We start from the raw sequence: 13,457 nt of genomic DNA on the forward strand, positions 1-13,457 counted from the left end.
AGTCAATATACGTCATATAATCTTGTACTTTCAGTAGCCCTGTAAAGAAATGTAACTACAATATTGCACTAAGGAGAAGGACCTTCGCATTACCTGGTTTATTGTCACAATGAGGTAGAAAAAGAAGCACAGTTCACCCTTTCAAGTTTTCACTGATTATGCTGATAATCACACTCTGGTCTGTCATACTAAAAATCTAAAAATAATAACTAATCTGCCACAGAAAAAAATCACCCCACAATCTGTATAATTATTACAATCCAATCTCAATAAACACAGTAATTTCCCCCTGAGACTTATAATTATTGTGATTCTCCTACAAACTGATGGTTTTCAATCTTTTTCTTGTCTATTTAGGGGTGAAATTAGCTTGTCCTTCCTTCGAAATTAGCTGGTTTTCTCCAAAAATCGGTGGTTCTTTAAATTAACCTGTAGAACTATAAATGAGGTGTAATTAGGAGAAATAATTCTTATAATCTGCTGCTGCCAAATTGCATTGTAATCTTGTTTCTCGCCTATATTTATCAGTGTTTTGTTAACATGGTTGGAGAATCCTCTTTTATAAAAGTTAAGGGATTTGATAAGGTATGACACTTTTGATTTAGCTGTGTTCTAGTCTTGATTAGTGGAAGATATTCTGAGGCAACACATCGATCTGGAAGATCTTCTATTTTTTAAAGAATATCGTATTTGAGACTATATTTGAAGGTTCAGACAAAACGTTGATAGGATGCTGCTTTGAAAGCTTCTCATCTTGATATTTTTATAAACTTTTTGATGTAGCTTTAGATATAATCTTACAATCTGAAATATTCAGATGGAATAAATTGTTGACAAATATTTGGAAAAAACTTTTTTCATTCATTAGTACGTACAGGAAAGAATCATAATCATAAAATTGATTGGAGACTTGTTTCTTTGTGGTTGATCAATGGAAGGTGAGACAGAGGTAAGATTTAATATTCCAATAAAAATTTAATTAGTTTTATTGTCGAATAGTTTGAATAAGTATATAATACTACAATTCGACTAATGGCCAAATATTGACAATAAGATACGACGATCTAAAATCAGTCCTATCATTGTTTGATAATTTGAAAACAATGTTACAATTTTACAGTTGAACAAATTATAACACCCTCTATCATTTAAATATACTATAATATTCCTTGTCAACCAGAAATTCATACAAATTTTAAGAGAGATTTGTATGCATTTCTGGTTGACAAGCAGTATTATAGTGGTGTTGAAGAGTTTTTAAATGATAGGGTGCTATAATATTTGTTCAACTGTAAAATTACAGTTATTTGTATGTAGAGTGTAGAAGAATGTTATAATTTATGTGACGTGCTATATTTTTGTAAGCTTCTGTTACTCTATTTATTTATTTTATGTACTTTTCAATACCTGTTGACATGGCCAGTTGTAAAGTGTTGTGGCTTGATAAAATTGACAAAATTTGAATGAGTAAAATATTCTATTATTTTATATCCTTTTCAAAGAGTCAACAATCATTTGCTGAAACACCGCCGGTTTATGTATAAATCCATTATATCTTTTCATTTCTTTCAGGATAACAAACACCCTAATCACAATATAGTCACGACAATTTTCAAACATCTGGTTTTCCTACAACACTACCCCCCCGAATCAGCATCCACTAGAGGCAACTTCATCTATGCAACAATGCTTTTCATCGCTCTACAGCCTGCCATAGCCGTCTGCACAAACTGGCAACACTGGACTTTCAACTCTAGAGTTTCGGCAATTGATAATCTACTATTTTCATTAGGACTTCTATGTGTGTCAACTGATGTCTACATTCTGTCTGAAAAATTGCGTACACTCGTGAATTTGACGAACTCCAAGTACAAATTGTACAGTATAGGTTCGAGAAGGGGAGATTTTTGTGAAAAAATGCAGTCTAAAGACAATATTTGTGCTGGAATTTGTGTAAAAAAATTGTCTAGAGACAATTTCGGTGCAAAAAAGTTGTCTGGAGACAGTATTTGTGGAGACACAGTTGCAGAAAATAAGTTGAAAACCCCCCAAAAGTTTGAAATAGATGGTACAGAAGATATAGTTCAAGAAAAAGTACAAATTTTGGGAAAAACTACATCAGAAGAAACTAAAAATATTATAGAAATCTGTACTGATATGTATGAAGGAGACAATGAAATTGATTCAAAAACAGGAGAAAATGCTTTTGGGAGAGAAGATATTGTTCAAAAGAAAGTGGAGGGTTCTAAAAAGCACTACAGGAAAGAACTCTTTGTAAAAGAAAATCTTCAAAAGAAAGTGGAAGGTTTTTATGGTGAAAAACAATTTGGTCAGGTTAAATATGGTGATGAAGATGTGAGGATTTATGGAGAAGAAAAATTTGAAGATAGTCATGGAAGTGATGGGAAGGATCAGAATACTAATTATTTTGAAACAGGGAGGAATTTCAATGAAAATGGGGAAGAATCTGTATTTTTCAACAGTTTAAATAGAATAAAAACTACTGAAATGTACGGGAATATTAGCAGCAGTACTAATAATTCTAAGATGAGAGGTATTTTTGAAGAAAACCATTTAAATCTGGGGGAAGAAAACTTGAATGGTGTAGAATCTGGGGTAACCACAATCATGAATCATCATTTGAGCAGTAATTATTTTTTGAAGAAGAAACAAAAACTTGTAAGTGAAGCCTCCCTGGAAGGTCTCAAACAAGCTAGAACGTTTGCAAACATCATCACATATTTTTTCATGAGCTTCACTTTGATTCCCTTATCAGGTATTGTCTCCTACCTCCTTCGTCTCAAATCTATTGAGGACCTACCTCTCCCCTTCCTCATCTATTCTCCATTCTCTCTCACTCTAAACATCGCAAGTTTTTATGAGTATTTATTCCTGAATCTGGTGGAATTGTTCTATATATACTATACAGCTATACTTGTTGAGTGCGTTCATGTATTGCAATTGTTGTCAATTAATAATTTATTGGTGGAGATGAGATTGTTTCACCTGAATGCTCAGGAAATGGGAAGGAAATTTGAGAGTGTGCTAGATAGAGTACAGAATGATGACTTTGGTCTGCGTTTAGCCGTCAGAGAATTGGTGATACACCATCAAACTATATTCAGGTGAGTGTCTCCAATCATTATAGTGAGGTCCACGTTATAATGGCAATGTTTGATTAGAGATGGTATTGCTATCCTTGTCTATTAATCCACAAACCGGATAGCACTATCTCTTTCTCGCTTTGCTCTGTTGCTCGATCGTCTTTTAACAATGTAGAATTATAAACTAACAAAATATTTCAACTTAATTATGAAAATTCATTATGAAATTATTGGAAAATATAATTTCTTTTTAATAAAATATAATTGATTATTTTAAACTGGAATGAACAGTTGATATTACATCAATAAAACTGTATCAGCTAACGTCTTTTGAGGCATTGACAACACAACAGAGGTTCGACAACGTTTTTCTCCTATCTTTCTCAACTGCCATTATGACGTGGACCTCACTATAGTTACATGAACATTTTCACTAAATGAATAACTAAAGAAATATGCAGTTTTATACATTCTGAAACAAATGTTTCAATGAGTTTTCTCAATTATTTTTTTATTGAAATACAAATTCAATAGACTAAAATAAATGTATAAATTTTGAAACAACTGGATTTTTTTTATGGAAAACTGGAAGAGAGAGATAGAAAGGAAGCAAATCATAGGAGGAAGAATGATTGAGTTATGAAGGAAATGTGGAAAACTACATTATAGAAATACATATAATATTGAAACTTTAGTTTTATACACTTGTGTAGTAAAAAAAGCAGACTCATAGTCTGATGACACCAGGTAGAAAGGATCGACTAATAATGAGTGTATTTTTCACTACATGAGTGTTTTAAATTTAAGTTTGAGATTTATAGTGGAAAAGAATGAATATACGGTACAACACAAATAATATTATAATTTATTATTATTAATCGAAAATCACAATTAAATGCTGTAAATCACCCCGAAGACTTCTGCTAGCTACTGCAAATATTAACTACAGGGTAAATATTTGCAGTAGCAGAAGTCTTCGGGGTAATTTACAGCATTCAATTGGGATTTTCGTTTAATAATAATTATTTATTAATTAGCATTTGAACAAATGCAACTTCCAATTTATATCCATCAAAAATATTATATTAAATATGATGGTTTCTTGATCCGTTCAAAACTGTGATGTGTTAGCACACTATTTTGATGTTTTAAACAACGACATGCAGTAGCCTATTAAATACTGCATATTCTCCTAGTTAATTAAAATATTATAAATGACTGTTTGGCGTTGTTTAGAACATTAAATTAGTTTGTAGTAACATATTTTTTCTACAACAGTAGACTACACTTTCTACTGATGAGTTTATGACTCTTCTTCAAGTCTTAATTGAAAAATTGAAGGTTTATTGAATTTTCTATTTGGAACAGATTGTTTTTCCTATGCGTGGCTTCAGAAGATCATAAATACAGTAGTATAATTTCAATTTCCATGTATTTATATTCAATAAAGACTCCTCAATAAATCCCAATGATTTTCATCCCTTCCTCTAGAAAAATGCATACAAATTTTGAGGAATAGTGTGCAATATTTCTGTTTTCATTCAATTGATACGATATTCATGAATATAGATAAATTATCTGATTGATATCAATGAATAGGCCTAAATATTGTGACGTTCTTAATTTTATTCTTTATTTCTCTAACAGGAAAGTACGAGAATTGAACAATGGCTCCAATTTTCGAATATTCTATGTCAACTCTTACATATGCTTGCAAATTGTGTTTGGCATTTTCATCTCCATTGTAAGTTCATTGGAACTTTATATTATTTATGGAAGGTTTGCTCCTATCCACTGATATATTACTAATATTGTTCAATAATATATGAGTTATAGGTAGTGTTTAATGATATATAAAGTTATTGTTTAGCTTCAACAAAGTGAAGAAATCATTACAGTAATAAGTACTTGCAATACAACAGTACCTACAACAGTACCTACAACAGTACCTACAACAGTACCTACAACAGTACCTACAACAGTACCTACAACAGTACCTACAACAGTACCTACAACAGTACCTACAACAGTACCTACAACAGTACCTACAACAGTACCTACAACAGTACCTACAACAGTACCTACAACAGTAGCCTACATGCAATAAAACATAACCATCAAGGAAAGATATCGTTTATTAAATTTATTCATTTATTTATTTATTTACAAAGGCAACTCCCCTTTATGATGATATGATAATACAGTACAAACGTTTCTATTTTTGATGATTTCAGCTGAAATCAAGGTTAGAATACATTTTATTTTACCTATATCATACATTGTATTCTAGGTACATTGACTGAAATGAAGCTTGAGTAGCTTAATATAAAATGTATAAAATGAGAGAGAAATGAAACCTGAATTACCTGTTAAATCTATACTAAAAACCTACTTGATACTTATTATTGTCTTGTCAAAATGTATTTTTATCAGTTATAGATAGGCTACTTGTATTATTATTTGTCTCTGATATAACTTTATTGAACAAAATCTGACTCATTTTGTACTTTCTATTGTGTTTACATGCTACTGTATCGCTATCACTTACTTTATTGAATTTATTGTTCAATTATATTTTTTATCTTACAGAAAGGTGAATTAATATTAAAAATCAAATATGGTCTAATGGTGATCACAATTGCACTGTGCGAATTTATTTTTAGCGAGAACGGCCAGAGGCTACAGGATGAGGTGAGTAGTTGATGATCTATACTATAATAAAGGAAAGAATTGGCTTATACACGTACGGGATAGGAAATTCACGAATAACGCATCATCACGTCTCAACTACTCAACTGATCAACTAGAAATTTTGAATATTGATTCTTAATTTACCGATGATGGTTATATAGGCCCAACGTTAGTAGACAGTCTACTAACTTTGATATAGGCCTACTAACTCTAAATTCTTCTAGATTTCAGTTGGTCATGTTTTTAATAAGACCCTTGCAGAGCACGGGTTACCCGCTAGTAAGAGAATGAACCAATTATTAACTGTTGATAATTCGTTCTAAGTTCACAAATAAATTTAGAACTTATTCTCAATTTTTTAATCACTTTCCATTGATGTAAGACTTTCAGTTTTAAGGATGAACAATATTGATCATTATTTCAACACTGTTGATTACTGTTGATGATACTGTTGTCTGTTGATGAATCATCTTGAAAATGTATTGCTATTATCTGTTGAAATATCTCTAGTTGAAATTTGATTGAACAATATTGATGTGACGACTTTATGTAATTTTTGCTGTAGTTACAAGGTTTTTAATTCAAAGACTAAGAAATTGTCTTTCAGAGTGCCGGTTGCACAGCAGCCGGTTATATTTTAACCGTGATTAATTCCTCGAGAACCAATCAGAGAAGCCGTCTTATCAGAAAGGCCTTCTATGATTGGTTCTCGTGGAATTAATCACGGTTAAAATTTAACCGGCTGCTGTGCAACCGGGCCTTAGTCTTTTTCATTCAATTCAATTAACTGATATTTTTTGTTCTTGAATAAGAATGTTTTTCTTTCGAATTCTATTCTTTAATTCGAATGTAACATTTCAAATAAAGATGAATATGATGTTCACATATTACAAATATTTCAGTATTGAACACTAGGCTATTTTCAGAGATGTTCTATAATTTATCTATTTATCCATAAGTAAAAAATGAGAATCATGAAAAATGTATTGGAAGAGAAAGGAGAAAACCCTTCAATATGTTTCTCCCAAATTCAGATTATCATCACTTGAGTCACCTTCTCCTTTCACTCCACATCACAATTTTCTATTATGAGAATATTGCTCCATGATTAAATAAAAACACAACATTATAGGGTGGGCACACACCGGTTATTCAAGACAAGACTAGTCACGATTAGTCACAATACTTCACATAGTTGCTTATGAAGCAACACACACCGATCAGTCATTGCAATTAGACATGTCTTCATAAGCAACTAAGTGAAGTATTGTGACTAAACGTGACTAGTCTTATCTTGCCTAACTAGTGTGTGCCCACCCTAATGCTTCAATTCAACAGTTGTTTTTTTTTTTAATCTTGTTTCACAGGGCGAAGAGCTGAGATTAGCACTATACGAGTGCAACTGGATAGGAAAACCAGCTTGGTTTACAAAAGTCATTCAGATTTTGATGATACGTAACAATAATTTGCCAAAAGTTGGTCTTCTAAACTTGTTTACCCTCAACAGAAATAATGTGACAGTGGTAAGTCTCAGAGCTTTATACTCTCAAATATTTCAAGAAATTTATCATGAAGTCTATTACTATATAGTGAGGTCCACGTTATAATGGCAGTTTTTGATTAGCAATGGTATTGCTATCCTTGTCCTCTTCCTCTCCACCTTTTTCTCATTCTTTTCATCCCTCTTCTTATTTTTGCTCTCTTCTCACACACTGTTCTATTTCTCCTTCCCCTTACTTTTCTATAGTGGGGTCCACGTTATAATAGTAGTGTTTAATGAGCAATGGTTTTGCTATCCCTGTTTATCATTCAACAAAGCGGATAGCGCTATCTCTTTCTCGCTTTGCTCTGTTGCCAGATCGTCTTTTAACAATGTAGAATTATTAATTAATTAAGATAATATTTCATATTAGTTTTTCAAATTCATCATGAAGTTATTGAAAAATATAATGTTTTACTTAATAAAATATAATATTAATTATTCAAACGAGAATGAACAGTTAATATTACATCAATAAACCTGTATCATCTACCGTCTATACAAGACAGAGGATCGGCAACGTTTTTATCCTATCTTTATCCACTGCCATTATAACGTGGACCTCACTATAGTTAAGTTTGTAGCGTGAATATTGATATAGTGGAACTTTTCCATTATTCAAGAGACTTTTAAGCATGACCCTGTAAAATAAAAATTTTCATAAAAATAAAGTGGATTTTTTGACATTTCGTTTACTATAGTAGTATATATAGTTTACTATAGTAGTGAAGGTACCTGTTGGTCCTTCTGTATTCTTGTATGTTGCATTCTTGTATGTTACTGGTTTCTTATATTATGATAGTTCAGTTTCTTATATGATATGATTAGTTTCGTTAAATTTGGAAAAAAGATGTAGAATTAGATTACCAGTAATGAAATATAACAACTTGAGATTAGACAGTTCAAAATTTTTCAATTGACAGCCGTCCTTACAAAATAAATGATTCGATAATGTAATGTACAATTTGACCTGTGATATATTGATCCTGTTAAATTTTTTATCGCCTGTATATTCTTCGACGATGCATTACATTAATTTGTTTTCAATGTTCTGACAATAAAAGAATCTTGATAACTTCCAAGTTTGAAGTCATGACCAATTTTCTGTGAAGAATAACAATCATAATATAATTGGGTTCAATGTTTGCTTTCAGGTGATCAGAGGTGCCTATTCTTATTTTAGTCTACTGAACAATATTTCTTCATGAAATAATATTCATCTTGAATGAGATATGTCGTATTGGAACATGCTGGAGTATCTTATTATTTATAATGTCACTAATTTGTATAATGTGTCACGATTAAAATTGTATTAACTGGATTTTAATTTAAAATCGTTTTAATTCAAGATCGCTCATATTATTCATTTGTTACATCACAATATTTCTGCTTAGTCTTTTCTTTTCAATATTATTATAATTTTTCATAAATATCTGACAAAACTACGGGACATAGTAAAGTAGTAGAGCCTCCAGAATTTTTATAAAAGTTTATTTTATAAATAATAGTGCCAAGACCAGCAATATTTTATTAAAGTTTCATAGTTGAGGAGAAGGAGAAAGTTCTAAGTTCAAACCAATTATTGTTACTATTGAGAGAATATTTTAACAAAGATAAAACTCCAATCCAATAAAAGTCATGGAATTATTTTGCCATTTTTGAATGATTGCCTTGAATCTACCGGCATTTCAAAATGAGCGGTTGCTCTATTTAGTTCAATACTTGTCCGCCAGGCGCTATTCTGATAAATACAATCAGCTGATGAGCATCTAACAAACATAACCTTTTGTTTTGTGTCGTCTGTTATGAAATTTTCCAATGCTTGTTCTTATGTGCTTTCAAATACACTTTTGAATGATCCAAAAAGCCGTTTATCTCAACCTATAATAAAGTAATAAAACAATATTATTGCCAAAATGGCAACACTTATCAATTTATTGGGTGGCTCGCCAAAAATGTTGGATTCAACCAACTTAATTCAGTTGTACAGAGTTGGAATAGATTTTCAATTTCAGTTCAATGACTGGCATTAAATAATAATTAGAGCTACTGTCATCTCGACGAAGACCTTCAATAATTCATGCAAGTCTCTTTTATTACCTCTAATAACTAGTATTTACTCAGTCACTGCTTGGTAGCTTGTACTCGAGTTGATTTTGTGCGCATTTTTAGGTTAGTTTTTTGAGTGTTAGTGGTGTAGAACTTTGAAAACTAATTGCTTGATGCTATATTATTTTTGATAATACAAGGATACTGGTAAGGTAAGCTACAGTAACTGGCAAAATTTCATTTAAATTTATTTAATACAATTGTTTCAGTTATGGAAATAATTGGCAAAATTCACTTATTAAAACATCATTTATTCTTATCACTGAAACAATTTTTTTTCATTTCAAATACTATGAATTATATCAATTAATTACTAGATTGTTGATAGTTAATTCTATTACCGGTATTGTATACATTGTAGACTACCATAAATATATAATAGAACGTTGAAATGTATTCAATAAATGCTTGTATAACATGCCAGAATAGTTTTGTCATTGATTGCCAAATGGTAGTGAATCACTCACAAAAAAATAATAGAAATATTCCTTTGATGGGTATATAAATTCAACAATCAATAGATTGCCAGTATATATTGTGTTATAAATAGTTTTTTACATTGTAGAAAGAAAGAGAAACATTCATACATAGATCACTTGAAAAATAAAATTATTCTAGGCTACGGTATATATTATTATAATATAGTAGAATTTTGTATAAATATTCTCAGATTCATATAACAAACATGACTCTACCGTACGTGTCAATATATTTAAATGGTATTATCTTCTTTCTCTTGTACGCATTTTTTATTCAATTTTTATTTTCTTTTTTTTTAGTTATGATGACCATAGAAAAAACAGAAGACATTCAATTTAGGGTAGATAATGTGGTGAGAGAAGAAACAAATGGATTGAAACCGAACTCAAGCCGATGAAGCAATAAAAACTAAAGTTGTACAAACTTACATCCACATATTTATTATTTTCCTTATTCAGCTTCTTGCATTGTATATTTGCATTATTCTTAAAATATTTATTTTGTATTGCTGTTTCTGTGCAGTAGGCCTTTTCAGACCTAGCATAGCAAATAAACGTACAATCTTCTTTACTTCCCCTCTTTTTTTCTCTTTATCATTCTTCTCTTCATCCTTCTCCTTCTCATTTCTTCTCTTATTTTGCTTTTTTACTCCTCACTTTATGCTTCTTTTTTCCTCCTTCTTCTCTTCCTCTCCTCCCGTTTTTCTTTTTCTCCTTCTTTTCATCACTCTTCTTATTTTTCTTTTCTTCTCCTTCTCATTCACTCTTTTATTTCTCCTTCTTCTTCTATAGTGTGGTCCACGTTATAATGGCAGTAAATAAAGATAGAAGAATAGCGATGCCGATTCTCTGCATCAACTAATTATATTTCTACACTGTCAAAAACATAATTGTCATAGTTTTGGATCTAGAAAAGGATAGTACCACCGTCCTTGTCGAATGATAGACAAGGATAGCAAGACCAAAGTTGATCAAATACTGTCATTATAACGTGGACCTCACTTTAGTTATTGTACTCCACGTCGCCTTTCTGTGAATAGTAACAGAAAACAAATTAATTAAAAAATTGCAAACAATAGAAATATTCTGATGAAGTTATTTTGAATTTTTTGAAAATCAGTGTACTTTATCTTGTTGTAGATGACTGTACTGTACAATACAAGAAAATACTCAACAGATTTTCATTTTTTTCTATTCAAGAGTAGCCCTAGCAAAAAAAAAGGAAAATACACATATCAACAAATTGCCCAGATCAGATTAGATCAGAAAATAAATTAATAAATAACGGATTAATAATGTGCAACAATATTCAGAACAATTATATTATTAAACGAAAATCCCAATTAAAAAAAATCCATCCAGCGGTTTACCCTGTTGTCAATACGGTATTTGCAGTAGCAGAAGTCTTCGGGGTGATTTACAGTATTTAATTGGGATTTTCGTTTAGTAACAATTATTCCTTAATTAGCATTTGAAGAAATGCAACTTTCAATTTATTTCCATCAATATTCAGAGCATTTGGCACAAGTGTTCTTATTTTGGCACAAGATTTTCAACTTTTGGCGAGTTTTCATTAAGATTGTATTTATGAACAATGAGACACATAGTCTGCCATGTCAAAAATTGATGTTGAGAAAAATTGATGTTGTCAAAAATTGATTGTTGCTTTGTGCTTTATTTATGAATCAATCAATAGAAATTTTTATTTGTTATCGAATTTATTGTGTTTTTTATAGTTTATTTGTTCGATTGTGCTCTAATTTTGTTCTATTTTTACTCTCCAGCTCTTTTTATTTACAAAATGTGCGCCTCATTTATTACTATTGCAACAAGAGTGTAGAGTGTAGGGACCGGTTTTGGATGACAATTGTTGAGCAATTGTCACGATTGGCATTGCTTTGATTACTCTATTCATTCTCCATCTTCCTCTTCCTTATCCATACTCCTTCTTTCTGTTTCATTCTCTCATTCCTTCTCTATTATTCTTATCTTCTTCTACTCATCCTCCTCTTAGTCTTGTCTTTCATTCTTATCCCTTTTCTGTCTTCTTTTATGTTTCACTCTCTCACTCCTCACACTCTATAGTGAGGTTCTCGTTATAATGGCAGTGTTTGATTAGCAATGGTATTGCCATCCTTGTCTATCATTCAACAAAGCGGATAGCGCTATCTCTTTCTCGCTTTACTCTGTTGCCAGATCGTCTTTTAACAATGTAGATATATAATTAATTAACACAATATTTCATCTTGATTATGAAAATTCTGTATGGAATCATTGAAAAATATAATTACTTCCTTGATAAAATATAATTGATTATTTCAAAAGAGAATGAACAGTTAATATTACATCAATAAACCGGTATCAGCTACCGTCTATAGAAGGCATTGACAAGACAGAGGATCGACAACGTTGTTCTCCTATCTTTCTCCACTGCCATTATAACGTGGACCTCACTGTATACTCCATGCTCTTCTCTTATATTTCATTGTCATTCTTTTCCTCTTCTTCTCCCAATTCTCTTCCTCTCTGTCAATTACTCTTGTCTTTCATTTATATTCTTCTACATTCTTCTTTTATGTTTCATTCTCATTCCTTTTGATTTCAATCTTTCATTTCATCACTTCTCTCTTTCTCTCTCTCTCTTTCGCCTAACCACTTGAAGAGGTCCATTCTCGGGACCTTTGCATTGATTAGGTAGTCTTGCATTGGAAGCTGAATTGAACTTTTGTGATTGAATTATAGTATCTGACATGTGAGTATAATTTTGTGCTGTGTGTGTAGCTGTTGATAATCGTATGCATTGTAGTGGTAATTTTGATGGTAGAAACATCTTGTAGTATGTAGTCATGAATTTCTTGCATGTAGGAAATCAATTATGCAACTAATAGTTTATCTTGAATACTAAACTGAAAGTAAAAATATTCAACATTTTAAAATCGTTGTATGTTTTAATTTTTACATCATGCTCAAATTTCTTCTAAAACTTCCACCCTTCATATACAGTATGTAGTATCATCAAAGGAAATCGTATAATCTATAACAATGGTCGCCAAACTTATGAGCCTGTAAGCTAGAATAGCATTTATAAAACTTCTAGTGAACTATCAAGAAATATTAGACTGTAGAAAGTACAGTCCGCAAAATGAAATGTTTCACACTTTTATTTTATAGAGATACATTTCTAGTGTTGAAATCTACTTAGCTCATAGCAAAAATTATCGTGGAATAAACGGTCATTAATTATTATTAATCGATAAACTCTCATTTAATTGGTCACTTGGTAAACTTAAATAATGAGTAAACAAGGGACAGCGCGAGATTGTGATAGTCAGATATTACAAAAGAGCTTTCTCAGGCGAGTTCAACTATTATACTCACTCACTTACTGCCATGGCCAAATACATAATTATCTAAGTTTCTTTATCTAAGTTACATTATCTAAGTAGATATTTAGCCGCACCAACAAAGCCCCTCCACCTCTCTCGATTCTCCGCGTCCTCCTCGGTTGCTCCAATTCTCTCCATATCGGCCTTC

The 13,457-nt window shown here is 31.3% G+C and overlaps 1 protein-coding gene and 1 long non-coding RNA gene across 2 annotated transcripts; both read left to right on the forward strand.

The window, feature by feature from the left end:
- The first annotated feature begins 2,852 nt into the window (after positions 1 to 2,852).
- On the forward strand, positions 2,853 to 8,683 carry LOC120352077. Its single transcript, XM_039431652.1, has 5 exons — positions 2,853 to 3,125; positions 4,752 to 4,848; positions 5,694 to 5,795; positions 7,163 to 7,318; positions 8,490 to 8,683. The coding sequence occupies exons 1-5, from the start codon at positions 2,992 to 2,994 to the stop codon at positions 8,541 to 8,543; spliced, it is 543 nt and encodes a 180-aa protein (XP_039287586.1). The 5' UTR covers positions 2,853 to 2,991; the 3' UTR covers positions 8,544 to 8,683.
- Positions 8,684 to 9,424: 741 nt separating this feature from the next.
- Positions 9,425 to 10,492, forward strand: LOC120352080. Its single transcript, XR_005571687.1, has 2 exons — positions 9,425 to 9,596; positions 10,224 to 10,492. It is a non-coding gene; the product is annotated as an uncharacterized LOC120352080 (long non-coding RNA).
- Positions 10,493 to 13,457: the final 2,965 nt, after the last annotated feature.

The sequence above is a fragment of the Nilaparvata lugens genome, chromosome 6, assembly GCF_014356525.2.
Source record: "Nilaparvata lugens isolate BPH chromosome 6, ASM1435652v1, whole genome shotgun sequence".
In the NCBI taxonomy this organism is placed as follows: domain Eukaryota; kingdom Metazoa; phylum Arthropoda; class Insecta; order Hemiptera; family Delphacidae; genus Nilaparvata; species Nilaparvata lugens.

Excerpts from the sequence above, each read along its gene's own strand:
- LOC120352077 (XM_039431652.1), top strand. The coding sequence starts at position 2,992 with ATGAGATTGTTTCACCTGAATGCTCAGGAAATGGGAAGGAAATTTGAG. Across the intron at positions 3,126-4,751 it reads CACCATCAAACTATATTCAG|GAAAGTACGAGAATTGAACA; the intron begins GTGAGTGTCTCC and ends TTTCTCTAACAG. Across the intron at positions 4,849-5,693 it reads TTGGCATTTTCATCTCCATT|AAAGGTGAATTAATATTAAA; the intron begins GTAAGTTCATTG and ends TTTATCTTACAG.